Source organism: Macaca fascicularis, chromosome 15, assembly GCF_037993035.2.
Source record: "Macaca fascicularis isolate 582-1 chromosome 15, T2T-MFA8v1.1".
Classification (NCBI taxonomy): domain Eukaryota; kingdom Metazoa; phylum Chordata; class Mammalia; order Primates; family Cercopithecidae; genus Macaca; species Macaca fascicularis.
Window position 1 is genome coordinate 5,349,400 of NC_088389.1, and position 27,045 is coordinate 5,376,444.

General features: G+C 54.8%; 2 protein-coding genes and 2 long non-coding RNA genes across 11 annotated transcripts in view; 3 read left to right on the forward strand and 1 right to left on the reverse strand.

The window, feature by feature from the left end:
• Nucleotides 1-2,642, reverse strand: BRD3OS (BRD3 opposite strand). Its single transcript, XM_045374251.3, has 3 exons — nt 2,576-2,642; nt 2,022-2,267; nt 1-1,904 (listed from the first exon to the last, which is right to left on the reverse strand). The coding sequence occupies exon 3, from the start codon at nt 1,340-1,342 to the stop codon at nt 1,088-1,090; it is 255 nt and encodes an 84-aa protein (XP_045230186.1). The 5' UTR covers nt 1,343-1,904; nt 2,022-2,267; nt 2,576-2,642; the 3' UTR covers nt 1-1,087.
• A 741-nt stretch (nt 2,643-3,383) lies between these two features.
• Nucleotides 3,384-14,461, forward strand: LOC123569212 (uncharacterized). The gene is made up of 3 exons (XR_012424135.1): nt 3,384-3,507; nt 12,959-13,056; nt 13,922-14,461. It is a non-coding gene; the product is annotated as an uncharacterized lncRNA (long non-coding RNA).
• On the forward strand, nt 9,364-12,796 carry LOC141406904 (uncharacterized). Its single transcript, XR_010581336.2, has 2 exons — nt 9,364-9,866; nt 10,469-12,796. It is a non-coding gene; the product is annotated as an uncharacterized lncRNA (long non-coding RNA).
• A 7,481-nt stretch (nt 14,462-21,942) lies between the features above and the next one.
• VAV2 (vav guanine nucleotide exchange factor 2) overlaps nt 21,943-27,045 on the forward strand; it is a 235,454-nt gene continuing 230,351 nt past the window's right edge. For 5 of the 8 annotated variants that reach the window (XM_005580490.5, XM_065529887.2, XM_005580492.5 and 2 more), the window contains exon 1: nt 22,308-22,669. In XM_005580490.5, coding sequence (XP_005580547.1) covers nt 22,466-22,669 — 204 coding nt within the window. In that variant the 5' untranslated portion in view covers nt 22,308-22,465. Of the gene's footprint in view, nt 22,670-27,045 lie in introns of all 8 variants that reach the window. The other 3 variants (XM_005580493.4, XM_005580495.4, XM_074016056.1) reach the window with 1 other exon arrangement.

The window sequence follows — 27,045 nt, forward strand, 5'->3', positions numbered from 1 at the left end:
GTGTATTAAAGGATGTTTATTTAGAAAAGAAAAATTAGCTTTGACAAGAGACACCTGCACATTTGTGTAGCCAAGGAGATGTCAGAGCAGAGGGTGAATCCTTCATGGAGACTGAACACACAGGTGGCCAGCTGTGGCAGCGACAGGGAACACGTCAGTGGCGGCCTGGGGGCAGAGGCTGAATGCTTTAAGTCTGACGGAGAGCCTGCCTTGCTCAGCCCTGTTACTACATGGAAATCACTGTACGCTACACATGTGCAACTTACAACTCTCAGGTTTCCTGAATGTGTTTTGGAGGCACTGGCCGGTGGGCCGCAAATGCTTGGAAGCTACCATGATGCCTCACACAGGACGATCATTTTGGTAACTCAAAATATAAATGCGGGCTTGGTGCGGTGGCCCACGCCTGTAATCCCAGCACCATGGGAGGCTTGAGCCCAGGAGTGTAAGACCAGCCTGGGCAACATAGGGAAACCCTGTCTCTATACACAGTAGTTTGCCTGGAGCCACAGCTACCTGGGAAGCTGAGTTTGGGAAGATCACCTGAGCCCATGAGATCGAACCTACAGTGAGCTGTGATCGTACCACTGCAGTCCAGCCTGGGCAACAGAGTGAGACCCTGTCTCAAAAAGCAAGCAACAAAATGTAAGTGCGACAAAGCTCCCAGTGAGATGCTGCTGCTACTCCGCCATTTATGCTAAAAACAAAAAACTAAAACCTATACAAACTTGAAAAGGTGGTTTATAACAGGGATGGGAGGGTTACTCTTGGCTTGGTTAAACCAAGCATCTAGCAGTGCCCAGGCCTATGCTGTCCCTAGCAGCACCTGGAGAATTTGAATGTCGAAACAGCTGACTAGTAACTGAGGGGACTCTAGAGGGGAAGTGTCCTGTGCACCAGTCACACCGCGGCTGTGCTAAGGGACTCGGGGGCAGATTCTGTGCTGCTTGGGTTCTTACGCCACGGTTTGATCTTTACATTCATTATTCAAAATCTTCCAGCAAGGATTAGAAATCAAGACAACTGAATGAAACCCATGTCTGTTTTCCTCGAAGAGTGGTCCTGGGCTCAGGTGCTCACATGGGAATTACATGATTGCGCAAAACTTGGACTGCCCTGTGTCCCTGGAGACCTCGAGCTTGTTTTTGTCTCGGACCAAGATGGCCTCATTTCCATACTGTGAGTACCACATGCTTCGGCTCCTGCTCAGGTATGTCCCGGGAGGCACAGACTCCAACTTCTGCTGTTGCTGCTGCCAGATGAGCAAGGAGGTGTCCCTGTACCGGAGGCGGGCGTAGCCTTCAGACAAGGCCTTCTCTGCCAGGGGGACGCGGCCACTCATCCCCTCCCCTGTCCTGCTGGACTCCTGGGAATCCTGCTGTTCTGAGATGGCCCACGAGTGGACAGCTGCCACAGGCTTCGCACTAAATTAACGGACAGCTTTCCCAGCTTTGGGGTTTAAGGATCCCTCGTTTAACTGAATGGTAGAAATTAGGAATTCAGCCCATTTGCAGGCAGCGTCCTCAGGAGGGTTGTGTGGCGAGGAAATGAGGCGGCCTCGCCATTCTGAAGACACCTGAGACCCATTCAGGGGACCGCACACAGGTCAGAGCGGCGCCCAGCCACAGCTCTTCCGGGTGCAGCTGTGTGGAATTGATAAGGACGTGGCGTCACACCCTGGGGGGTGATTCTGCCACCATGGCCTGGACCACTGAGTTTGAAGAGATGGATCCAGCGCCCTGAGGAAGGGACATGGTGGTCCCAGACGCAAGCTGCAAGGAGCTCCGGTGGCACGCCCTGCACGCATCTGTCCGAGCCGGCTTTCAGGGCAGCGGCTGTTCTGACCCACCCTGGGGATCCGGCCCCAGCGTCTGTTCAGGTCTCGTCTCTCCCCAAAGATGTTGCTGCAAAGGAACGAACATGCAGTCAGGCGAGGGGAAGTCAAGCGCCCCGGCAGCGGCGGCAGTCTACAGCGCAGCATCAACTGTCTGGGGGTCAGCGGCCTAGATCGAGCTACTTACGTCCGGTGGGGCAGCCTGGGAGCTGGGTGGGGAGTGAGACGGGCGCCCAGTGCCAGCTTTTTCAGTCACTGGGCGGTGCTGGGGAGGCTGCTTGTTGGGGCTTCAGGGTCTCCATCTGTGAAACAGGAGCCAGCGGCGCTTGAAAGGGCGCGGGTTCTCGGCGACGCCGCCAGGCGTCAGCCCCGGGACCGGAAGGGGCCCCCAGGGCCGCCTTTCTGCTCCGAGCATCCAGCTCCCGGGAGGCCCCTGGACCCAAACAAAAACGATGTCAGGAGAAAACGAACAGGGAAGCATCGCAACCCACTCCCGAACGCCCTCCCAGCTGCGCAGCGTCAGGGACCTCCCGTCCTGGGATACCCGCGCTGGGTCAGCCTCAGCGTCCCGAGCCCCCATTGCGCGTCCCCCCCGCCTGCGCGCACCCTGGGGCCCCAGTCGCATGGCCCGCGGCCCCCATCCCCGTGCCCCAGACCCCACGCGCTCTGGGTCGCCCCATCCTCCAGTCCCCTATCGTCCGCCCGCATCCCCGGGTCCCCCACGTCGCCCACCCCAGTCACCGCGCGTCGTGGGCCTCGGAGACGCGGGCAGCGGGGCGAGGCGCTGCAGGGCTCCCAGGGCGGGGCCTGGGGCCGCGGGGCCGTGTCTCCATGGTAGCGCCGCAGGCCTGGCGAGCCGAGCGCAGAGGCTGGGCAGGCGGGTGCGACGAGCCCGAGCCATCGATCGCTCCGGGAGGCCGGGCCGGGCCCGCCCCGAGTAGGAACTGGAAGAGGAGGAGGTGGGGCTGGAGGAGGAGGGGCTGGATGGTGAGGGTCTGGACAAGGAGAAGGGGCTGGAGGAGGAGGGGCTGGAGGAGGAGGGGCTGGAGGAGGGGCTAGAGGAGAAGGGGCTGAAGAAGGAGGGGCTGGAGGAGGAAGGGCTGGAGGAGGAGGGGCTGGAGGAGGAGGGGTTGGAGGAGGGGCTAGAGGAGAAGGGGCTGAAGAAGGAGGGGCTGGAGGAGGAAGGGCTGGAGGAGGAGGGGCTGGAGGAGGAGGGGTTGGAGGAAGAGCTGGAGGAGAAGGGGCTGGAGGAGGAGGGGCTGGAGGAGGGGCTAGAGGAGAAGGGGCTGGAGGAGGAGGGGCTGGAGGAGGAGGGGCTGGAGGAGGAGGGGCTGGAGGTGGAGGAGCTTGAGGAGGGGTTGGAGGAGGAGGGGCTGGATGGTGAGGGTCTGCGCGAGGAGGAGGAGGTTTGGAGGAGGAGGGGCTGGAGGAGGAGGGTCTGCGCGAGGAGGAGGAGGGGTTGGAGGAGGAGGGGCTGGAGGAGGAGGGTCTGCGCGAGGAGGAGGAGGGGCTGGAGGAGGAGGAGGGGCTGGGAGCGGAGGAGGGAGGAGGGTTTGGAAGAGGAGAAGGGGCTGAGGAGGTACTGGAAGAGAAAGAGGAGCAGGAGCTGGAGGAAGACGTGGAAGGGGAGCTGGAGGAGGAGGAAGAGGAGGAGTGGGGACGCCCACAACCGTGTTAGTAAGACACTGCTGTACTGTATGGCCTTACCATCTTGGTGGTTTTCCAATTCTGCTTGTGTAGTTACTTTTGCCACTGCTGTTACTGTTTCTATTAGCATTCTTACTCCCAATAATGGATACGATTATTTTTAATTAATTAAATGTCTGGGTATACTGTCTCAAAAATAGGTCTTCACTTTGGGAGGCCGAGACGGGTGGATCACGAGGTCAGGAGATCGAGACCATCCTGGCTAACACAGTGAAACCCCGTCTCTACTAAAAAATACAAAAAACTAGCCGGGTGAGTTGGCGGGCGCCTGTAGTCCCAGCTACTCGGGAGGCTGAGGCAGGAGAATGGCGTAAACCCGGGAGGCGGAGCTTGTAGTGAGCTGAGATCCGGCCACTGCACTCCAGCCCGGGTGACAGAGCGAGACTCCGTCTCAAAAAAAAAAAAAAAAAAAAAAATAGGTCTTGAATTTCTCCATCTCACCCAACCAAGCCAGGCCTCTATAGTGCTCATTTGGGCTCCTCAGCAGCCCCATGAACGCGAGATCTACTTCCTTTTTCACTCCACCTCCAATCATACTCCAATAACACTATTAGTATCTACCCCTTTCCCCTAATTTTATGGTTTTCTCCAATGCCAATGAACAAAACTAGCATAATGGAGCCTGGTGTGGTGGCTTACCTCTGAGTCCCACCTACTTGGGAGGCTGAGGCAGGAGGATCCCTTGAGCCAGGAGTTCGAGGCTGCTGTGAGCCATAATCATGCCACTGCACTCCAACTGAGACCAAAGACCAAGACCCCATCACTAAAAAAAAGAAAAGAAAGAAAATGAACATAGCAGACATCCAAGGAGGATGCTTAGCGTGAGCACTAAGCCCACAGTTGTGGAACGCACATTCTTTTTTTTTTTTTTTTTTTTAAGAGGGAATCTTGCTCTGTCACCCAGGCTGGAGTGCAGTAGTGCGATCTCAGCTCACTGCAACCTCCGCCCCCCAGGTTCAAGCGATTCTCCTGCCTCAGACTACAGGTGCCCGCCACCATGCCAGCTAACTTTTGTATTTTTAGTAGAGACAGGGTTTCACCATATTGGCCAGGCTAGTCTCGAACTCCCGACCTTGTGATCCGTCTGCCTCGCACTTTCTTTACAAGTACCTACACAGGTCGTTTAGCAAAACTGATCGCGTGCTGGACCATAAATAAGTTTCAACAAATTTGAAAGCATTTAAATCTTACGTGATTTCTCAGTCTTTCGACCTGGGAAAAGACAGCAACTGAAGATAAACTGCTTTCAAGAGACACAAGAACAAGCCTGTATACAAAGACCCATTGAACACTTTTGCCTCTATCTGGCGGGGTGTGGTTTTTCACACCTGTAATCCCAGCACTTTGGGAGGCCTAGGCGGGCAGATCACTTGAGGTCAGGAGTTCGAGACCAGCCTGGCCAACGTGATGAAACCCTGTCTCTACCAAAAATATAAAAAATTACTCCAGTTTGGTGGCAAGCGCTCATAATCCCAGCAAGCGTCCATAATCCCAGCTACTACTGAGGCAGGAGAATCTCTTGAACCCAGGCGACGGAGGCTGCAGTGAGCTGAGATTGTGCCATTGCACTCCAGCTTGGGTGACAGAGTGAGACCCCATCTCAAAAAATAAACAAAAAATTTGCCTCTGAGTTAATATGATTTGTTCTATGCCTTGAACTAAATAATTTGAATAGTTACCTGTAAGCTTCCTTTTCCTGTTGTTGTCAAAACTATATAGAACTCATATTTCTGTTCGAAACATTACTTATGTTTTGTTTTCCCGAGTCAAAAAACCGTTTTTCCTTTTGAGCTATTTTATAGCTACAACAATTAAGTAAAAAACGAAGATTACCCCCTCTTTCTACCTGATATCTCCAGAGTCTGAAAATGACTTAAAATCCCATTGGCCCCAATCTGATTTGATATCAAGCACCCTCCCTCTAGGCCCAGGGACGATTGCAGAAGAAGTAACTCATGAGATTGTAAGGGCTGGTTTCGAGGGATAAAATGTGTTCAGACCCTCTGAATCAAAGACGGTTCACAAATACCTAAATAGCTGATAGCTCAATACATAAAACTTAGGATAAGTCAATTCTGTAACCTCACTTTCTGGATTTTGGTTTTTGACTCAGCTTAATACATAAAACTTAGAGGTAAGTCAATTTTCTAACCTCACTTTTTGGATTTTGATTTTTGGCTCTTACACAAAAGGTTGGGGTTTTTTTGTTGTTGTTTTGTTTGTTTTGTTTTGTTTTGATTTTTTTGAGATGGAGTCTCACTCTGTGGCCCAGACTGGACTCGGCTCACTGCGACCTCCACCTCCTGGGTTCAAGCAATTCTCTTGCCTCAGCCTCCCAAGTAGCTAGGATCACAGGCATGTGCCACCATGCTGGTCAGGCTGGTCTCAAACTCCCGACCTCGTGATCCATCCGCCTGCGTGGTGGTGGGCACCTATAATCCCAGCTACTTGGGAGGCTGGAACAGGAGAATTGCTTGAACCCGGGAGGTGGAGTTTGCAATGAGCTGAGATCACGCCATTGCACTCCAGCCTGGGCGACAAGAGTGAAACTCTGTCTCAAAAAAAAAAAAAAAAAAAAAAAGGCTTTAAAAATTAAAAAAAACAAATAAATAAAATCCTAAGCCCCCCCAATGGATTGAACAGACCTCCTCTTGGCTAAGGGAACCCCAGAGAAACCTGAAAAACAGCATTCCTGGCCGTGACAAGAAGGGAGGCTGGACATGCCTCATTCTTCCCTCTCCCTTTTGGAATTTAGGCACCACTGACCAGCATCATTAAAATAGAGGTCGTGACATTGACAAAACAGAGTTTTTGTTTTGTTTTGTTTTTTGAGACAGAGTCATGCTCTATTGCCAGGCTAGAGTGCAGTGGCATGACCTCGGCTCACTGCAACCTCTGCCTCCTGGGTTCAAGCAATTCTTCTGCCTCAGCCTCCCGAGTAGCTGGGAATACAGGCGCCCACCACCATGCCCAGCTAATTTTTGTATTTTTACTAGAGACGAGGTTTCACCATGTTGGCCAGGATAGTTTCAATCTCTTGACCTAGTGATCCACCTTTCTCAGCCTCCCAAAGCACTGGGATTACAGGCGTGAGCCACCACGCCCAGCCAAAACAGACTCTTTATGGCAACAAGATACTAAATTCTAACCAGACCCTTGTATAGCATCACATGACAGATAGCAGACCCTGAAGGAAAGGAAAATATTTTACCCCAAAATGTATTTCTTTTTTTTTTTTTGAGATGGAGTCTCGCTGTGTCACCCAGGCTGGAGTGCAGTGGCATGATCTCGGCTCACTGCAATCTCCACCTCCCAGGTTCAAGCAATTCCCCTGCCTCAGCCTCCCGAGTAGCTGGGATTACAGGTGCATGCCTCCACACCCAGCTAATGTTTGTATTTTTAGTAGAGACGGGGTTTCACCATGTTGGTCAGGCTGATCCTGAACTCCTGACTTCAGGTGATCCACCAGCCTCAGCCTCCCAAAGTGCTGGGATTACAGGCGTGAGCCACCATGCCCAGCCCCCAAATATATTTCTTTGACTTATTTTGGAATGTCCCTGCAAAGCCGTCTTCTGTGGGGGAAATTTACATCTCTAAAGCATCTCCATTAGGAGCCTGGCCTTTCCTTTCTAGGCCTTTCCTGGATTTAGGAGAAATTAAATGAGAGTCTAATACAGGGGGGTCCAATTTTTTTTTTTTTGATACAGAGTCTCTGTCACCCAGGCTGGAGTGCAGATCTCAGCTCACTGCAAGCTCTGCCTCCTGGGTTCACCCCATTCTCCTCCCTCAGCCTCCGGAGTAGCTGGGACTGCAGGTGCCTGCCACCACACCCAGCTAATTTTTAAAATTTTTTAGTAGAGACAGGGTTTCACCATGTTAGCCAGGATGGTCTTGATTTCCTGACTGTGATCTGCCCTCCTCGGCCTCCCAGAGTGCTGGGATTACAGGCATGAGCCACCACGCCCAGCCAGGGGGGTCCAATCTTGTGGCATCCCTAGGCCACATTGGAAGAAGAATTATCGGCTGGGTGCGGTGGCTCACATGATTACTGTTTTCTGGACCATGGTCACTCATTGGCTCAGAATAAACTTTCTAAAATATTTTACAGCTTTTTTTTTTTTTCATCAACAAGGTTGACACAAGGTTGCTTGATGGAAAATTAATCTACAGAATCAACTACTGTTCTAAATGACAGCAAAAAGCAGAAAACAAATTTTTTTTTTTTTTTTTTTTTTTTTTTTTTTGAGACGGAGTCTCGAGCTGTGTCACCCAGGCTGGAGTGCAGTGGCACGATCTCGGCTCACTGCAAGCTCCGCCTCCCGGGTTCACGCCATTCTCCTGCCTCAGCCTCCCGAGTAGCTGGGACTACAGGCGCCCGCCGCCTCGCCTGGCTAATTTTTTGCATTTTTAGTAGAGACGGGGTTTCACAGTGTTAGCCAGGATGGTCTCGATCTCCTGACCTTGTGATCCGCCCGCCTCGGCCTCCCAAAGTGCTGGGATTACAGGCGTGAGCCACCGCGCCCGGCCAGAAAACAATTTTAAAAGATACCATTTACAGGCCAGGCGTGGTGGCTCATGCCTGTAATCCCAGTACTTTGGGAGGCCAAGGCAGACAAATCACCTGAGGTCGGCAGTTCGAGACCAGCCTGACCAACATGGTGAAACCCCATCTCTACTAAATATAAAAAGTTAGCTGAGCATGGTGGTGCATGCCTGTAATTGCAGCTACTTGGGAGGCTGAGGCAGGAGAATCGCTTGAACCCAGGAAGAGGAGGTTGCAGTGAGCCAAGATTGCACCATTGTACTCCAGCCTGGGCAACAAGAGCAAAATTCTGTCTCAAAAAAAAAAAAAAAAAAGATTCCATTTACAATAATTTCAAAGTAGATCAAATACCTAGAAATGGGGATGGATGCCCCATTCTCCATGGTGTGGTTATTCCACATTGCCTGCCTGCGTCAAAACATCTCATGTACTCCATAAGTATATGTATCTACCATGTACCCACACAAATTAAAAATTAAAAAAATACCTAGGAATATTCAGGACTTCACAAGAACTTTAAATGGAGAAAGTTTATGAATTGAAAACCTCACTATTTAAATCTCACTATTTAAATTAAAAAGATAGATACGAACTACAGAAATCTGAGTAAAGTATGCACTTGAGTTAATAATGTATCAATATTGGTTCATTAATTGTCACAGACCACACCAAAGTAAGATGTCAACAATAGAGAAAATTGGTTTTGGGGCTATATGGATACTGTACCATGTTTGCAATTTTTCTGTAAAACAAACTCTTCTAAGATTTTTAAAGCTTATTAAAAATATACCTTTTAAGAGTGAAAAAGAAAGCCACAGAACGTGAGAAGAAATTTGCAATACATATGATTGATATGGAACTTATATTAGTCAGAGTCTATTTGGAAGAGAGAAACCACACCAATCATTTGAACAGGGAGAAATAAATATAAGGAATTGTTCGCTAAGTACAAAGTTGTTAAGTTCAGAAGAAAAAAATAACTCTTAAAATATCCTAAAGGTAAAGGTAGCACCTGCAGGAAGCGACTACCACTGCCCCTAGGGATAAGGAACAAAGGGAAGAGGTTGGAATGATGAGAACCTAGATGCTTAGAGGAGGGACCCCATGGAGCTGCCAGAAGTGTCCAAACCAGAGTGACTCCATCTTGAATGAGAGGAAAATACAGTGAGACCTGCTGGGTCACATTCCCAGGAGGTGAAGCACTCTTATGGCTGAGGGAACAAGTTAATGATGCTTACTAACTAAACAGACCCAGTACTTCAGGAAACGCCGATGTCCCGATATCTTTTTTTTTTTTTTTTTTTTTTTGAGACGGAGTCTGGCTCTGTCGCCCAGGCTGCAGTGCAGTGGCCGGATCTCAGCTCACTGCAAGCTCCGCCTCCCGGGTTCACAACATTCTCCTGCCTCAGCCTCCCGAGTAGCTGGGACTACAGGCGCCCGCCACCTCGCCCGGCTACTTTTTTGTATTTTTTAGTAGAGACGGGGTTTCACTGTGTTAGCCAGGATGGTCTCGATCTCCTGACCTCGTGATCCACCCGTCTCGGCCTCCCAAAGTGCTGGGATTACAGGCGTGAGCCACCGCGCCCGGCCTGAAAGCCTCTTTACAGAAACTGCCAAAGAGGTCCTCTGGCTTTCCTGCCTCCCCGGAAAGGCTGATGAATGGCCCTCAGCTGCTCGCTGGCTTTCCTCAGTGCATTCAGGGCTCCCTGCAACAGCCATCCACGGCCACTCGTCTAAGGATGAACCCCCACTGCTCGAAAGTCTGAGGCGTCGCACCCGCCAGTATGTTCCCTCCCATGGGCATCTCATCCCAGCTCTCCACTGGGGAAGGTTTTAATGATTGCTCCCTTGTGCTAGGGACTCTCAGTGCCCACCTGCCCTCGGCAATGGGGTTCCTTAAGGTGATCCAGCCCGTAATAGCATGCAGGGGTCAGCGTCCTTGGGTTCCTCCAGGCACCAAGTGGTGGGAGGAGAGGGGAGGGGGCAGGACGCCACTGGCTCTTGGGGCATAGCAGGGTCCATTCCACCTGGAGAAGAGGCGGTGGGGCCACGAAGCCAGCAGTTGCCTCCTGGGGCGCGGCTGACAGCGCGGCTTGACCCTCTCGGGCCACGGTAGCAGGAGGGCGGGGACACAGTTGGGCGTGGGTATGTGGGGATGGCGGCCATTGACAAAGGCCTGTTCCAAGCACAATAACAGCATCAGTGATCAGCACCTGGGTACAAAGCTGGCCGGGTTCATGACGCTCTGGGATGCCGAGGCGGACAGATCATGACAACCGTGACCTGTGTTTTGGCTCTGCAGGGACAGAGAAGGGAAACCGTGGGTGGGGGGAGGAAAAATAATAACGCAGTGCCTGGTGCGACTCAAGTTAAATGTTCCGCAGGAGGACACGCCTGTCTTGGTGCGTGTGCCTGTCGCCGTGGGACGGCCCCATGTCCAGGTGGCAGTGGCGAGGGTGTGAGCAGAGGTCTCAGAGTGGCCACCTCCAAGCTCACGTCTGAGGCAGCCGGGCCTGGGAGGAGCCAGGCCAGCTGGGCCGCACTCTGGGCCAAAGGTTCCTGGCGACAGACACAGAGGGAAACTGTCCAGGCTGCAGATGACATGCAGGGGCTGAACATCCACCTCCCCATTGCCCGCCCTCTTCGTGGCAGGGGCGCTGAGACCCTGGGCGGCCCCACCGGTGTTTGAGAGAAGTGGGTCCACCCTCTGCCGAGTAAGCCCGTGGGAGCTTGGACCATTCAGGGAAGTGGAGATGGCTATGGGAGGGACTTCCTAGCGTCATGGCAGGCGAGCATGGAGCTCCGAACTAGGACCCTGGAGGCGACTGTATGGGCCCTGAGCCGGGATTGGGTCAGCTGTCCTCAGCGCTGGGCATGCAGCCATCTCAGGGCCCTGGGTACCTGCTGTGCCCATTTCACCCAGAGGCCAGAGGTTTGACTGGCCTGCCCAGGACCTCAGAGTGACTGGGTGGAGCCCCCACTTGGGGAAGCCCCCAGCTCTCCTACAGTCAGCCCTGAGCATGTGTGAGAGGCTGGGGAGGCCAGACCTTGGGGTTCTTCTCAAGGGGTTTCCAGTCTCAGGAGGCAATTCCTACCGGCCCCTCCCATCCTGGATGTGTCACAGCCACCACTGGGGTCTGAGATCAACATCTCCAGCCTGAGCCCACCCCGGGCCTCACAGAAGCTGCAATTGGACCTTCAAATTCTTCCACAGGATGCAGCCAAGAAATTCACCATGGCCCCAGCAGCAAAACTCACTCCTTTGGAGCCAGGCTGAGCCTGGGGACCCTGGGAGGACACTTGCCTTGGGGACCTCTGCCAGGTTCAGCACAATTGCCACACACCATCAGCATGAAGCTCGGGGTGTGCAGTGGGATAGGAGGGGGCTCAGGGCATCTGCAGGTGTCTAACTCTGCTCAGAAACAACACAGCACCCTCTAGGACCCCTGGGACCTCCCTAGCAGACAAGAGGCCAGGGCGGCAGCCTCTGTTTCTCAGACACATCTGACACCTCCCTCCTGACACTGTGACAATCCTAGACTGACTCTGCATCTCCCCAGGCCTTGCACAGGGTGGATGGATGGATAAATGTACAGATGGATGGATGGATGGATGGATGGATGGATGGATGTACAGATGGATGGTGGATGGATGGATGGGTAGATGGATAGACACATGGGTGGATGGGTAGATGGGTGGATAAATGGGTGGATGAATGGATGGATGAGTGGATGGGTAGGGGGTGGATGGATAGATGGAGGGCTGGGTGGATGGATGGGTGGGAGGATGGAATGATAGATGGGTAGAGGGATGGATGGATGGGTGGATGGATGGGTGGATGGGTAGATGGATGGGTAGGTGGATGGATGGATGGATGGGAGAATGAACTCATTCTGGTTGAACTCCCACCAGTTGTGCTCAGAAACAACACAGCGCCCTCCGGGACCTCTGAGACCTCCCCAGGAGGCAAGAGGCCACGGTGGCAGCCTCTGTGGCCCAGAGACATGCTAGACCCTGCTCTGGGTGCTGGGAAGACACAAAGGAGGTAAACCCACAGGCCAAGCCCACAGGAGACCACCCCACACCCAGGTAGACATTGCAGGACCTCTAAGCAAGGTACAGAGAGCACTGGGGAGGCCAGGAGATGGTCCCTGAGGGAAAAGATGGCTGAGCTGTGTTTTAGGAGACACATACATTTCCTGGGGGACCAGCCTCCCATGGGCCCACTGCTGGGCAAAGCCAGACACAGCTGGGTGTGAAGAGAATTTCAAGAGCAAGAGGAGTGTAGGATTTGGGGTGGGTCTAGAGAGTGGCATAAATTAGAGAGGGCTGTGAGGGGTGCAGAGGGCCTGGAGAATCATGACCAGGAGGCTGGATGTGCTCAGAGGGCAGGGGGGCCCAAGATTGTTGTTTTGTTTTGAAATATAGCAAGCAGCTTTATTGAAATATAATTCGCATACTGTACAATCCACCTATACAATTCAGTGTACAATTCAGCGGTTCTTAGTATATTCACAGAGTTGTGCAGCCATCGCCACCATCAATTTTATAACATTTTCATCACTCCCCAACCCTTGTACCCATGAGCAGTTACTCCCCATCCCCACCTCCTGGCAGCCCCTCCCACCCCCTAGCCCCTCACAATCTACTTTCTGTCTCTCTGGATTTGCCTGTTCTGGACATTTCATAGAAATGGAATCATACAACGTGTAGCCTTTGTGTCTGGCTTCTTTCACTGAACACAAAATTTCGAGTGCATCCATGTTGTAGCATGGATCAGAAAACTTCATTCGTTTTTAAGGCTGAGTAACATTCCATCATATGTTTATCTATGTTTTGTTTTTTGTTTGCTTTCTTTTCACTCTTGTTGCCAGGCTGGAGTACAGTGGTGCGATCTCGGCTCACTGCAACCTCTGCCTCCCAGGTTCAAGCAATTCTCCTGCCTCAGCCTCCCAAGTAGCTAGGATTACAGGTGACTGCCACCATGCCTGGCTAATGATTATTGTTTTGTTTGTGTGTGTGTGTGTGTATTTTTAGTACAGATGGGGTTTCACCATGTTGGCCAGGCTGGTCTTGAACTCCTGACCTCAGGTGATCCACCCGCTTCGGCCTCCCAAAGTGCTGGGATTATAGGCGTGAGCCACTGCGCCCGGCCTCTTGTTTTGTTTTGTTGGACTTTTGGGTTGTTTCAGCATTTTGGCTGTTTTGAACAATGCTCCTATAAATACAGGTGTGCAAGGTTTTATGTAGACACAAAGGTGGGCTTTGAGCAGCAGGGGACATGATCAGATTTAAAGGGGTCATTCTTCCTGCAGGTGGGGATGGGGGTCAGATGGAGAAAAGAGCCCAGAAAGGCTTGGCCAATCCTTGGGGAAGTATCACCCCACACTTTCTCCCCAGTTCCCAGCATACACACGTGCACGTGCACATGTATGTGTGTACATCTGAGCAGCCTCCAAGGCCTGCTTTTGTTGAGTCTCCCAGAGACAGGCAAAGCTGGCCCAGGTCTGAGCTGATGGAGGAGAAGAGTCTCTTGAGTAGAGATCCTTGAGTTCTTGTATTGACATAGGGGTCAGCCTCAGTGCAGAACTGTTTACATCCCTGCTCTCCCAGAACCCCCATGGCCACGGGTGGGGCAGATTGCAATATGGCCACTCATGGGAGAGGAGACAGAAGGTCATGCTGGTGTGGGCAGAGCCAGGCTTCAGGCAGGCAGACCTAAGCCCAAGTTCAAGACATCAGTGGCCACCAGGCATGTGTGGCTTCTGAGCTCTTGCAATGAGGCTTGTCTGACTGAGGAACTGAACCTTTATCTAATTTGTTTTTTGTTTTTTCAGACAGGGTCCTGCTCTGTCTCCCAGGTGAAAGTGCAGTGATATAAACATTGCTTGCTGCAGCCTCGACCTCCTGGGCTCAAACGATCCTCCCCCCTCAGCCTCCTGAGTAGCTGGGACCACAGGTGTGTGCCACCATGCTTGGCTAATTTAAAACAAAAAAATTGTAGAAATGGGGTCTCACTGTGTTGCCCATGCTGGGCTCAAACTCCTGGCCTCAAGTAATCCTGCCTCAGCCTCCCAAAGTGCTGAGATTACAGGTGTGAGCCACTATGCCTGGCCTATAATTTTAATTAATTTAAAAATTGATACTCAATTCCATTTTTGGCAAACTTCTAAGTTTATCTGAAACAATTCGGGTATGCAAATCTACTTTTTCAGCTGTGAATTCTGTGAAACCTAAATACATATCAAATGGATCTGATGAAAATTTAGGGTTCAAACTGAAATATGCTATCAGAGCAAACCACATGCTGGATTTTGAAACTTGGTGAGAAAAAAGAAGGTCAAACGTCTCTCTAATAAATTTCTACATTGATTACGTATTGAAATGATAATATTTCAAATATACTGGGTCAAGTACAGTGTATTACTAAAGTTGATTCCACTTACAATGAATTATTTGTCAGCCATGAATAGGAATGAAGTCCTTCCTGGTGCACGTTCGTGGTGAATGGGCAAGTTGGCATCGAGCTGGAGGGAAGAAGCCAGGCACAAAAGGCCACACGTTGGCTGATTTCACTGAGATGAATTGTCCCGAATAGGCAAATCCATAGAGACAGGAAGCAGCTTAGTGGTTGCCATGGCTGAGGGTGGGCAGGGTTGAGGAGGGCAGCTAAGGGATACGGGGTCTCTTTTGGGGGTGGCAGAAATGGCCCAGAGTTGGATTACGTGAACTGTGGTCTGGCAGGGGTGCTGTCTAGCAGGGTAGGGGTGGCCATGTCTCCTTGGCAGTGTCCTTACTACCCCTCAGGAGGTGCTGTGGCTAGAGGACAGCTGGAGGGGCCCAGGACAGGGTGGCATTGAACTCCATTAAGGGCATGGGCAGGCTCAAAGCCCGGTGTCACTTGGGCGTGTCTTCCTAACACCAGGGTGTGCTGCCTCCCTTTCAATAAGAGCCAAAGCTTCCAGAGTTCGGCAGGCTGAGCCTGCCAAGGAACACACTGGGGAGGCTCCCCAGCCTCCCCCTCGCATCGCATAACTCATAACCCATGCCCATAACTCACAGCCGGTCATGTGGGGCTTGGCTCATCCTCCTAGCTGGACTGGGCCTCGCCTTCCTCTCTAGCATTGGGTTGGCCGGCTGGGCTGTGATGAGAGGGCTCCGGCAGAGATCCCAAGTCCACCCAACACGCTGCCCAGCCTCCAGCCTACACATGCATGAAGTCCATTCACGTTCACGGAGGGAAGACTGTTCTACCCTTCCTTAAAGCCTTGATTAGGTGACCCTGAACTCATGAGCTCAAAGACTCAAGGCAGTGCTCACCGAAAACTTCCCCTGGTCTCCTAAATAGTCACTAGAAGGTGTCCAAACAATGGCCATTTGGCAGTAAGATTTCAGAGATTTCAGGTTAGGGTACGTTCCATGGATTATGGTATTTGACTTAATTTTGAAAGTTGAACAAGAAGTAAAAAAAATCTATATTTTGCCCTTTCAAACAAAATCTAAAAGCCCCCACCCAATAATTCAGTCAGGCATACTCTGACTCGATGGTGGGCCAGATGGTCTTTTTCTACACCTATAATTTCCCAGGAAATTGTGACAGCTGAATTTGCATGATGTAGCTACAAATGGAATTTGCACAATGTGTGCATTCATGTGGTTTGGACATGAGAATAATTCCTTTATCCCGTGGTCTTGGGAAGAGTCAAAACATTCACTTGCCCTTCCTCATGAACAAAGCCAGTGCTCAGTCAGTATTCTCTATATGGAGGATGGAAGGATGGGTGGAGGGATGTGAGAGGGACACAGAGGCACGAACACAGGGATGAGTGGAGGGATGGATGGGGGAGGGGTGGAGGGATGAATTTAATGGATGGAGGGATGAATAGAGAGATGGATGGGTGAATGGATGGAGGGATGGCTGGAGGAATGGATGGCTGGAAGAATGGGTGGAGGGATAGATGGAGGAAGGGATGAATGGAGGGGTGGGTTGAGGGACGGATGGGAGAGTAATGGATGGAGGGATGGGTTGAGGGATGGGAGAAGGATAGAGGGATATAGGAGGGATGGGTGGAAGAATTAATGGAAGGATGGGTGGAGGGATGGATGGAGGGAGGGATAGATGGAGGGAAGAGTGGAGGAATGGGTTGGTGGAAGGGTGGAGGGATGGGTGGAAGGATGAGTAGAGGGATGGATGGAGGGAGGGATGGATGGAGGGAGGGATAGGTGGAAGAATGGATGGAAGGATGGGTTGAGGGATAGATGGGGAGGGATGGAAGGATGCAGGAGAGATGGGTGGAGGGATTGGTGGAGGGAGAGATGGATGGAGGGAGGGATGGATGGAGGGAGGAATGGATAGAGGGAGGGATGGGTGGAGGGATGTGGGATGGATGGAGGGAGGGATGGGCGGAGGGATGTGGGATGGATGAAAGGATGGATGGAGGGATGGGCGGAGGAATGTGGGAGGGATGGATGGAGGAATGGGTGGAAGAATATGGGAGGGATGGATGGAAGGAGAGATGGATGGAGGGATGAGTGGGGGAATGTGGCATGGATGGAAGGATGGGTTGAGAGATGGATGAATGGAAGAGTGGATAACAAGATATGGGATGGATGGAGGGACAGGTGGAGGGGTGATGGACAGACTCCAACCTTGGGTGGAGCTCCTTTGAAGAAGCTTCAATCTATCCCTGGGATGCTGGCTGTGGAACAAGGGTCCCCTGAGTCTTGGACCTTTTGATGAAAAGTACTGAGACTGCAGCAGGTTTGGTGTTTTGTTGGGGAAAACTGGACTGAGAAAGTGCCCAGTCTGGCTGCATGGTGGTTCTCTGGGGAGGCCGGTATGGAAAGAAACAGTCTTGAGTGAGAGGTAAACTCTCAAGCGCTTCCATTGTGGCATGTAACACGCTAAGGGACACGTATTCCTGTTCAGTCCAGACCCTGGGGCTGCCCAGCGAATGAGGACACCAATTTGATGAGGGCAGCTCTGCAGAAACCCCGGAGGGGGGCGCGGGGCCGGTTGTGGACTCAGATTGTCTTGTGCCACTGCCATTGAAATCATTATTTATCAGCAGAAAACAAAAGCAAACCTCAGCTAGAGGCATGGGAGAAGGTGGACCTGAGTTCGAATGTGAACTCTGCCAGTTGCATAACCTTGGCCGAGTCACTCAAGCTATGTGAGCCGACCTCATCTGTAGCACAGTAGGATGACAGTCCTCACCTCCTAGGGTGTGGCTGGTCCTGGCTCAGGGCCTGGGTACAGGGAGGACGTGCTGAGTGGTAGGTGGAGCATCACTCATGGTGTGAGTGACTGTCTGGGCAGAGAAGCCAGAGGAGAAGCCCAGCCACGCTGCCCACACAAGGGCGGCCACCTGTTTACCCACTCATTCCTCCAAAGGTCTCCTCTCTGGGACCCCGAGGATCCAAGAGTCACCAGGATTCCAGGACCTCCAGGATGTGTGGAGACACTTCCAGCTGCCCTTCCCTCCTTTAAGTCAGACTCGGACCCTTTGGCTCCCGTTCCTCAGCCCTGCTACTCCTGCCTGTACTAAGGGCTCATTTCGGTACCATGGTGGGGGGTGTGTGCATGTGGGTTCCAAGCACTGCGCTCTGTTGCTGACTCAGTATCCATGTGTTCTAGACATCAGATCATTTTCCCTCCCTCATCACCTCCACACCCAAATCAGTGCATCAAGGGACAGCAGAAAGTTCTAGGCATGGAAAGCCTTTTAAGCAGCAGCATCTATTTGGGGGTACACACAGGCATCAATAAGGCCTGGCGTTTGGACTTGGCTTTTTCCTGTGTTGCTGGGTGACCTTGGGCAGCTCACCAATGTGCTTGGTGAGTTGGTTTTTATGTTGGACCACTCAATACAGTAACAGTGACTAGAAGTGATGGAGTGGCTTGTGGCTTAAAGGAGGTGACTATCACCTAGGCCAGCCACTCAGATTCAAGACACAGGATTGGTTACTGCAACTATAAATGCTGTTAAAATATAACGACTTGAAAGTGACAATGTGCGATGTAAGTGCAATCTTATGTAGTATAAGGTTAGTTCACATAGCGATAGTGTTAAAATATACCACAAGTCAATAAATAAGATTATATTGCCTTTTATTTTTATTTTTTAAATTTTTTTGAGATGGGGTGTCACTCTCTCACCCACGCTGGAGTGCAGTGGTACGATCTTGACTCGATGCAACCTCTGCCTCCTGGGCTCAAGTGATCCTCTCACCTCAGCCTCCCAAGTAGCTGGGACTATAGGCGTGCACCACCATGCCAGGCTAATTTTTGCATTTTGGTGGAGACAGCGTTTCACCATGTTGCCCAGGCTGGTCTTGAGCTCCTGGACTCAAGGAATCCGCCCACCTCAGCCTCCCAAAGTGCTGGGATTACAGGCATGGGCCACCATGTCCAGCCTTCGATTACACTGCCTTTTATAAGCTGCTTTTGGATCAGATTAACGCATCTGTGGCTTCCGTGAAAGAATATATTGCATTTAAAAATCACAGTTACGGCTGGGCACGGTGGCTCACGCCTGTAATCCCAGCACTTTGGGAGGCCAAGGCGGGTGGATCATGAGGTCAGGAGATCGAGACCATCCTGGCTAACATGGTGAAACCCCATCTCTACTAAAATACAAAAAAAAAAAAAAAAAAAAAAAAAAAAATTAGCCAGGCATGATGGCGGGTACCTGTAGTCCCAGCAACTCGGGAGGCTGAGGCAGGAGAATGGCGTGAGCCTGGGAGGCGGAGGTTGCAGTGAGCCGAGATGGCACCACTGCACTCCAGCCTGGGCGACTGAGCGAGACTTCATCTCAAAACAAGCAAACAAACAAACAAAACACACAGTTACAGTGATTTGCTAGATTTTACCTTCAGTGAGGTGGGAGCCCAGAGGGTGCCCATCTGTGCAGAAGAGAGACAGGGTGTCACTGAGGGCTGACTGGGTCCTTGCTGGCTGCGGATGACAGGTGGAAGGGTGGAAGCACGTCCAAGGAGAGGGGGCCTGGGGCTTGGTGGGGGTGGACCAGGAGGAGGCAGATGCTGGACAGAACACAAAGGTGAACTGCTGGGACTTGCTGCCTGCATAGCTGCCGGGGACAATGAGACAGGTGCTCAGGAGGACACTGCGGTTTATTGTTCAATGCCTGAGATCATGGTGACGCTCAATTCCTTTGTGGTTTAAAAATCAACTCCTGCCCAAGCCCCACTCCAGACAGACATAGTTCTCCCATGCTTGTCCCTCCATCCATGTCACCCTCTCCTAGTCACTGCAACCGTGATCAATCCCTGCTTGTCAACTCAAACCTCAGTTTCTCCTGGAAGCTTTGCTGTCCCCTCCCTGGGGGTGCCCTGCCTCGTGCCCTCCTCCACCACCTGTGACCCTCCCCCATACTTGGGGTATGTGGCCCGTGCTGGCACTTCTCACTCCCTGGTTTCATCTACTCGGCTGGACTGGCAGCTGCTCACTGGCAGTCTGTGTAAGCAGCTTCCCCTGGAGCCCATCTCCAAGGTGTGATGGGACTCTCGCCCCCTGGAGGTGTGCAGCAGGCAGTCCTGGCGAACAGCCCTGAGTCCAAGCAGACTGGATGGTAGTAGGATTTTCTGGAACAGTGTCCTCTCTATTAGTCTTCCCAGCATGTGCCTTGGGTCCACACAATCTCAACCTGCTCATTACACCCACACTAAAGATTACAAAGGGAGCTCCTGCCCTGTTTTCTTTACCTTCTGTTTTATTTTTGAGACAGGGCCCCACTGTGTTGCCCAGGCCGGTCTTGAACTCCTAGACTCAATCCATCTGCCTGCCTGAGCCTCCCAAAGTGCTGGGATTACAGGCATGAGCTGCTGTAAAAGCCCCACCAAGCTTTTAATCATTGAATCACATCCATCCTGCCCTCAGAGCCTCCAAGGATTCTGGGAGGTGCACAGGGCCGGTGAATGTCCCCATAATGCAGATCAGGACCTGGAAACCAGGGAGGTCTGAGTGGCTCAGGGCCACTGTGGTGAGGTCTGTGTCTCCTGACTTGGGTCTTCTCCAGGGTCAACCCCAGATTTTCTGTGCAGCCCCTCCTGGGTGCAGCCAGGTGCCTGGTGGTGACAGCACCACCAGGGGGCAGCAGGTACCCATGGCATTATTGGCGGGCAGCTGCCTGGGTCCTAGACCTGGCCGGTCCTCTTGGCCAGAGCAGGTAGGCCAATGACAGTGAGGACAGAGGCCCCCTTCTTGCTGAGGGAGCCACCTGGGGAAAGAGACATTTAGTGCATCAATGCCCCGTGCTCCAGGGGAGGGCTTGGGAGAGTGGGTCGTTCTTCCTCTCTCAGCCCTTTCTGTCCCACCACGGTGGGAAGCCTCTGGATAATTTATCCGTCCATTCTTCACAAGCAAGTCCGGCGGGAGCGGTATCTCCCCACTCTAGAGCCGAGGGGTCGAGGCTTTGCAGGAGGAGGCATCAGCGCAGGCTCTCAGATGGGGCCGGAGGGGCCGGCTCAGGTTTCACTCCTGGCTTTCTGATTTCTCAGGGAGATGCTGATGGGTCCAATCTGCTGCCCCATCTTCCTCCGGTGAGCAAGGCTCTCCCCCTTGCCCTAAAGGTGCCCACTGCTGCTTCCTCGGGGAAGGGCAAGAGACGGGAGCCGCCGGCTCACCTGTCACCTGGCCTGAGTTTACCGCTGCAGGCCAGACCCTAAGCGGGGACCCCCTGCTTCCACTTCAAGTGGAGAAGGGGCGAATCTGACTCTCTGCAGAGGCTAATTTCCAGGACAGAAGCCCCATCGGAGGCCCTGGGCCCAGGGGACCCTCTCTGGGCTCCCTCCTCGCATCCCCCTGTTCCGGCCCCTGCACAAGGAAGCCAAGGGGTAAGGGGTCCGGGGGCTGCCCAGTGCTGCCCCAGCTCGTACAGGCCCAGGATTCCACCGGAGTCCAGGGTGGGAGCCCTCAGAAACTGCACCCCAGCCTCTGGGGCTGAGCTAGTCTCAGAGAAGGGCTTGGACTTGCCCGGGGTCCCCCAGTGAATCAGCAGTGAACACCCGCGGTTCCTGGCAGCTGAGCCAGGATCCATATAATTTCAAATGCAGAATCTGTTTGTCCTTGAAGCCCCTCCCACCGTCACACGTTGCCAGCTGGACAGAACGCGCCCCCACCACCCAGGGTGTGGCCCAGAAGGGAGATCAGGGCGGATCAGCACGGGGCCGGCTGCGACCCTGGGCCGGAGAGCACCTTCCTGCCCTCACTTCTGTCACGCATTCCGTCTTGGACGCCAGGAACTGCCCACTGGGCAGCTGCGAGTGGCCAGGACTCTGGGCCAAAAGCTGGGGAATCCTGGCCTTTATGCAGCTTCGGGGGGTCTTCCTGTGGGCCCCCGGCCAGGGCGGAGGACAGAAAGAGGGCTCTGGGAGTCCTGGTCCATGCGCCTTCGGCCTCAGCCTCGGGTATCCCGCTGGGGCGGCTTGATGGGCCAAGGGGGCTCAGGAAGCTTCGGCCCAGCCCGGTGCCCCCTCCCGAGTCTGAGATTTCCGAACGGCCATGCAAGGGCGCCCAGCGCGACAGGGACCACCTCCTGCCCTCCACGGAGGCCCAAAGACACCCAGGAGGGACGCCCGGCCATCACTCCAAGGGCGAGGTCGCTCCCCCATGGAGAAGGGTTCCCCAAAGTCCGAGCGCCCTCGGAGAAAGTCGCCGGGACCCGGGCCTTTGCCTCAACCCCCGCCCACCGCAACTTTCGCGGGCGGTACCGGGGCAGGAAGTGGGGGGGCGGGGGCGGGGGCGGTGCTTGGGACGCGGGGAGGTGCCAGACGAGCGCTTCGGCCCCGCCCCTGCCCCGCCCGGCCGTGGCCGCGCCCCCTGCGCCCCCAGCGCCCCGGAGCCGCTGAGCCGCTGAGTCGTCGAGTCGCAGCGCCGGGCGTGAGGACTGCGGGCGGGGCGAACAAAGCGGCGGCGACGCGGACGGCCCAGGCCCGGGACGCGCGGAGCGAGCGACCCCACCGGGCCTTTGTCTCGGGCGGGGCAGGAGCGGCGGCGGCCGCGGGGCGCCCGGAGCGCAGAATGCGGCGTCCGGCGGCGCGAATCGGGGAGCGCTGCGGCGACTGGCTGCGTGGAGCCCGGCCCGGGGCCCGCGGGCACTTGCGTGTGTGAAGCGGGGAGATCCGGCGCGCTGCCCGTTGCCCGCCCCGCGGCCGCACGTGGGCGGGAGCGGCGGCCAGAGAGGAGCCCTAGGAGGAGGAGGAGGAAGAGGAGGGGACGCGCGGCGGCGCAGCGGGGGACCTGGGGCAGCCCGCGCGAAGCCCCGCCCCGGTCCTGAGCCCCGCGCGCGCGGGCGGGATGCCCCGCGGCCGCTGCACTTTGGCTCAAGCGCTGCCCTGAGCCGGTCGGGCCCGCGGGCGCCATGGAGCAGTGGCGGCAGTGCGGCCGCTGGCTCATCGACTGCAAGGTCCTGCCGCCCAACCACCGGGTGGTGTGGCCCTCGGCCGTGGTCTTCGACCTGGCGCAGGCGCTGCGCGACGGGGTTCTCCTGTGCCAGCTGCTGCACAACCTCTCCCCCGGCTCCATCGACCTCAAGGACATCAACTTCCGGCCGCAGATGTCCCAGGTGAGCGCCCGGCGCGGCGGGAGGGCCTCAGGGCTCCGGCGTTCGCGCTGCCCGACGCGCGGACGGAACGCGGAGGTCGCCGCGGCGGCGGCCCAGGCGCCCTGGCTGGGGCGGCCGTGCTCTGGGACGCGGGCGGGCGACGGGAGGGCGCGCCCCGGCCCTCCGAGCTGCGACCTCAGGAGGCGCGAAGTTGGCCAAAGTCCCTCCAGCCTGGGTCGCGCCGCCGTCCCCCCAGTCCCCGGCCACTGCTCCGGTGCGGCGGTTCCGCGGTCTGCGCCGCCTGGGATGGGGGAGGCTCCCGCGCTGCGCTTGCTCTGCGGGGCCCTGCGAGTGGCCCCTCAGTCCCCAGGGAGCCTGCCGAGCCGGGTGTAAGCGTCGTGGGTCGCATCCTCGGGCCTCGCGCCTGCTGGCCGGACGCCCGTGGAAGAGCGGGCGCGGTCGCTGTGCCGGCCCGGGGCGCGGCTGGAGGGCCCGGGAGGGGCGCGGGGCGGGAGTCCTCGGGGCCGGAGGGAGCTGGGTTCGCCCCGGGCACCGCCCCCTCGCCGGCCTCCGCCTCTTCCAGGACCCGGGCCCGGGTTGATCCGCCTCGAGGATTCCCAGGGCCACTTGGCGCCGGTCCTGGCCCCCATCGCTTTCCTAACACCCCCACCCCTCCTTCGGGCGCTGAGTGTGGCCTTTGTCGCGGCGGAGACACGCGTGCGGCCGCGGGGCCAGGCAGTAAAATGCCTGCCCCGCCGAACGGAGCTGCTTTTCTTGGCCTCTTAAAGGGAACTTGGCTAAGACTTAAGCAGAATAGAGGCTTCCATCCTCTTCTCCGGGGGTCGCGGAGTCCTTACTGGGAGCAGCTTAGAAGAGGTCGGGGGAGGCAGAGGGGGTGCCAGCCGGGTCCAACCAGCACCAACGAGGCGCCACCTTTCAGCCAGCTCAGCAGCCCGTCACGGCGCGCAGTGGCAACTCCATGTGGAGAGGGATCATTCACCAGTGGGACTTAGGACGTGGTTCCTGGGAAGGAGGGAGAGTGAGTCACTAGCGATTCCAGGCTGGGCTGCCGAGGCCTCTGCCCTTTGGTGGTGACTGCGTTTCCTAGGAGACTGGGCCCTTCTCTGCTGGGTTGGGGGGGCGCTGACAAAGGCAAGCCCTGAGGGGAAGGGGCCGCCTTTCCACTGGGTAATTATTACCCAGCACCGCCTGGACCGGCTTAGTAGGAGCCCTCAGGAGCCTCCCTGGGAGTCAGCCCTTCTTCCCGCAGGGTGTCAGTGGTCAGGTGCAGGTGGCGGTCACCGCAGCAGCGGGCTTCCCCAGATCTGTTCTCAGAGCCCCACGGGGACTGGGAAGTCTGGACTCCATTTTAAGGCTGGAGAAACTGAGGAGAAGGGTAGCTGTGGGGGAGCAGGACTGGGCCTTGAACCGAGGCGGCTGCCTTTGATGTGAGTTCCAGGGGCTGCCCAGGCTGACTTGCTCGGGCAGGATTTCCGGCTGCTTGCAGGCTGGGGCTCAGGGCAGAGGCAGGGCAGCTGGGTCAGCACAGAGGAGGCTTGGGAGGAACCCAGCCTTGCGTCGTGGACTCGCTGGGTCTCCGGGCTGCCCCTCCCCAGCTGTGGTTTGGGAAGATGGGAAGAAGAGGGGGCCCTGGCTGTGGCAGGTGGCTTGGCTCAGCCTTTGCACTGGAAGTTCAAGCCGGAGACTTCCTGGGGTCTCTGGAGCCATTGGCCAGGCAGCAATATGAACCCCGATACAGGCCCCTTGAGCCTTGCTGCTGGGCCGGTGGAGGGGCGTCTGGGGGTCCCGCTGCCCAGCCGGTGAAGGGGTGTGTAGGGGCCCTGCTGCCAGACTGGTGGAGGAGTGTCGTAAGGGCCCTGCTGCTGGGTGGGTGGAGGGTATGTAGGGGCCTGGGCGGTAGGAGGACCACATGGGTGTGTATCTGTGTGGCTCTCTGCTCTGATTGAATCCTGGCACTGTCCCCTCCCAGGTAGGCAATGACCTCCAGAGCCTCAGTTTCCCCATCTGTGTCATGAGAACAGTCATAGCAGTCCCCTCTTAGCCATGCTGTGAGGATTTGCTAAGGGCAGGCACAGAAGGCACACCCTTAGCACAGTGCCCATGAAATGACCATCACCTGGACACTGGCATGTATGGCCCCGTGTAGCTGAGGCTGACCTTGCCCTCCACTCCTCTGTCCCGTGGAGGGTGGGCCGCCTTTGTACGGCTGTTGCCTGCACAGGGATGGCTGCAGGTGCTCCCTTAACCCTCACGTTGGCTATGACGGCCCCATCTGTATGTTCACACGTGGAGAAACCCCTTTACTGCATCTGGCTGCCCGCAGGAGCTGGGAGAAGGACTTCATTTCTCTGTATGGCTGGTGGTTGTTATCTGGGAAACTCACTTTTTTTTTTTTTTTTTGAGACGGAGTCTCGCTCTGTCGCCCGGGCTGGAGTGCAGTGGCCAGATCTCAGCTCACTGCAAGCTCCGCCTCCCGGGTTTACCCCATTCTCCTGCCTCAGCCTCCCGAATAGCTGGGACTACAGGCGCCCGCCACCTCGCCCGGCTAGTTTTTTGTATTTTTTTTAGTAGAGACGGGGTTTCACCGTGTTAGCCAGGATGGTCTTGATCTCCTGACCTCGTGATCCGCCCGCCTCGGCCTCCCAGAGTGCTGGGATTACAGGCTTGAGCCACCGCGCCCGGCCTCACTTTTTTTTTTTTTCTTTTTGGAGATGAAGTCTTGCTCTGTCGCCCAGGCTGGAGTGCAGTGGTGCAATGTCGGCTCACTACAACCTCCACCTCCTGGGTTCAAGTGATTCTCTTGCCTCAGCCTCCTGAGTAGCTGGGACTGCAGGGACGTGCCACCATGCCCAGCTATTATTATTATTATTATTATTATTTGAAATGGAGTCTCGCTCTGTTGACCAGGCAGGCGTGCAGTGGCGCAGTCTCAGCTCACTGCAACCTCCACCTCGGATTCAAGCAATTCTCCTGCTTCAGCCTCCTGAGTAGCTGGGATTACAGGCACCTGCCACCATGCTTGGCTAATTTTTTGTATATATATATATTTTTTTGAGATGGAGTTTCGCTCTTGTTGCCCAGGCTGGAATGCAATGGCGCTATCTCAGCTCACCACAATCTCCGCCTCCCAGGTTCAAGTGATTCTTCTGTGTCAGCCTCCTGAGTAGCTGGGATTACAGGCATGTGCCACCTCACTCAGCTAATTTTGTGTTTTTGGTAGAGATGGGGTTTCTCTATGTTGGTCAGGCTGGTCTCGAACTTCTGACCTCAGGTGATCCACCCACGTCGGCTTCCCAAAGTGTTGGGATTACAGGCATGTGCCACCTCACTCAGCTAATTTTGTATTTTTGGTAGAGATGGGGTTTCACCATGTTGGCCAGGCTGGTCTCGAACTCCTGACCTCGTGATCCACCTGCCTCGGCCTCCCAAAGTGTTGGGATTACAGACGTGAGCCACCGTGCCCGGCCCACACCCAGCTATTTTTTGTATTTTTAGTAGAGACCATGTTTCACTATGTTGGCCAGACAGATCTCGAACTCCTGACCTCGTGATCCGCCTGCCTCAGCCTCCCAAAGTGTTGGGATTACAGGCGTGAGCCACGGTGCCCCACCCATGCCCAGCTATTTTTTGTATTTTTAGTAGAGATCGGGTTTCACTGTGTTGGCCAGGCTGATCTCGAACTCCTGACCTCGTGATCTGCTCACCGCAGCCTCCCAAAGTGCTGGGATTACAGACGTGAGCCCCCGCACCTGGCTGAAACTCATATTTCTTAAGGGGTGGGGATGGGAGGGGGAAGAGGTCATCTCCACCCTTGGTGGTTGGGTCATAGAAAAATCACATCTGCCCTTTCTTACCTGCCCTGCTGTGGCCTAAGCACAACCTTAGGTGGGGGTTGCCGCCTGTGTTTAATAGGTGAGGCCATCAAGGTTCAGAGAGCTTGAGTGACTCCTCACCACGCCACCCCTCCTGCCCAGATCGGTAAGTGGCAAAACCAACATAGGGATTGCAGTCTCCCTCCCAAGACTGTTTAAAGAAATGATGACTGCAGACCTTCCTAAGCTGGCTTGCTGTCTTGCGGACTTTCTGAGAGATGTCCCTGGCCTCGTTCTTGGGTTGTCATGGTGTGTGTCTGTTTTCAAGGGGTGGCTGGGATGGGGGGTGGGTGCCTGTGATCCCTGGCTAGTGAGTTGCAGGGTCCCTCGAGGGCACGTGCTGGGGTTGTCTCCCACCTCCCTGCTAGTCATGGCATATGGGGCCGTCTAGCCTGGAGGCCTCTATAATGTTCCCTCCTTCCAGAATTGCCCCTGGCCTCTCATGGTGACATCCTATTTTCAGAGGACTTGGAGCGCCCCTCCCACTTTGAGTTTAATCTAGGC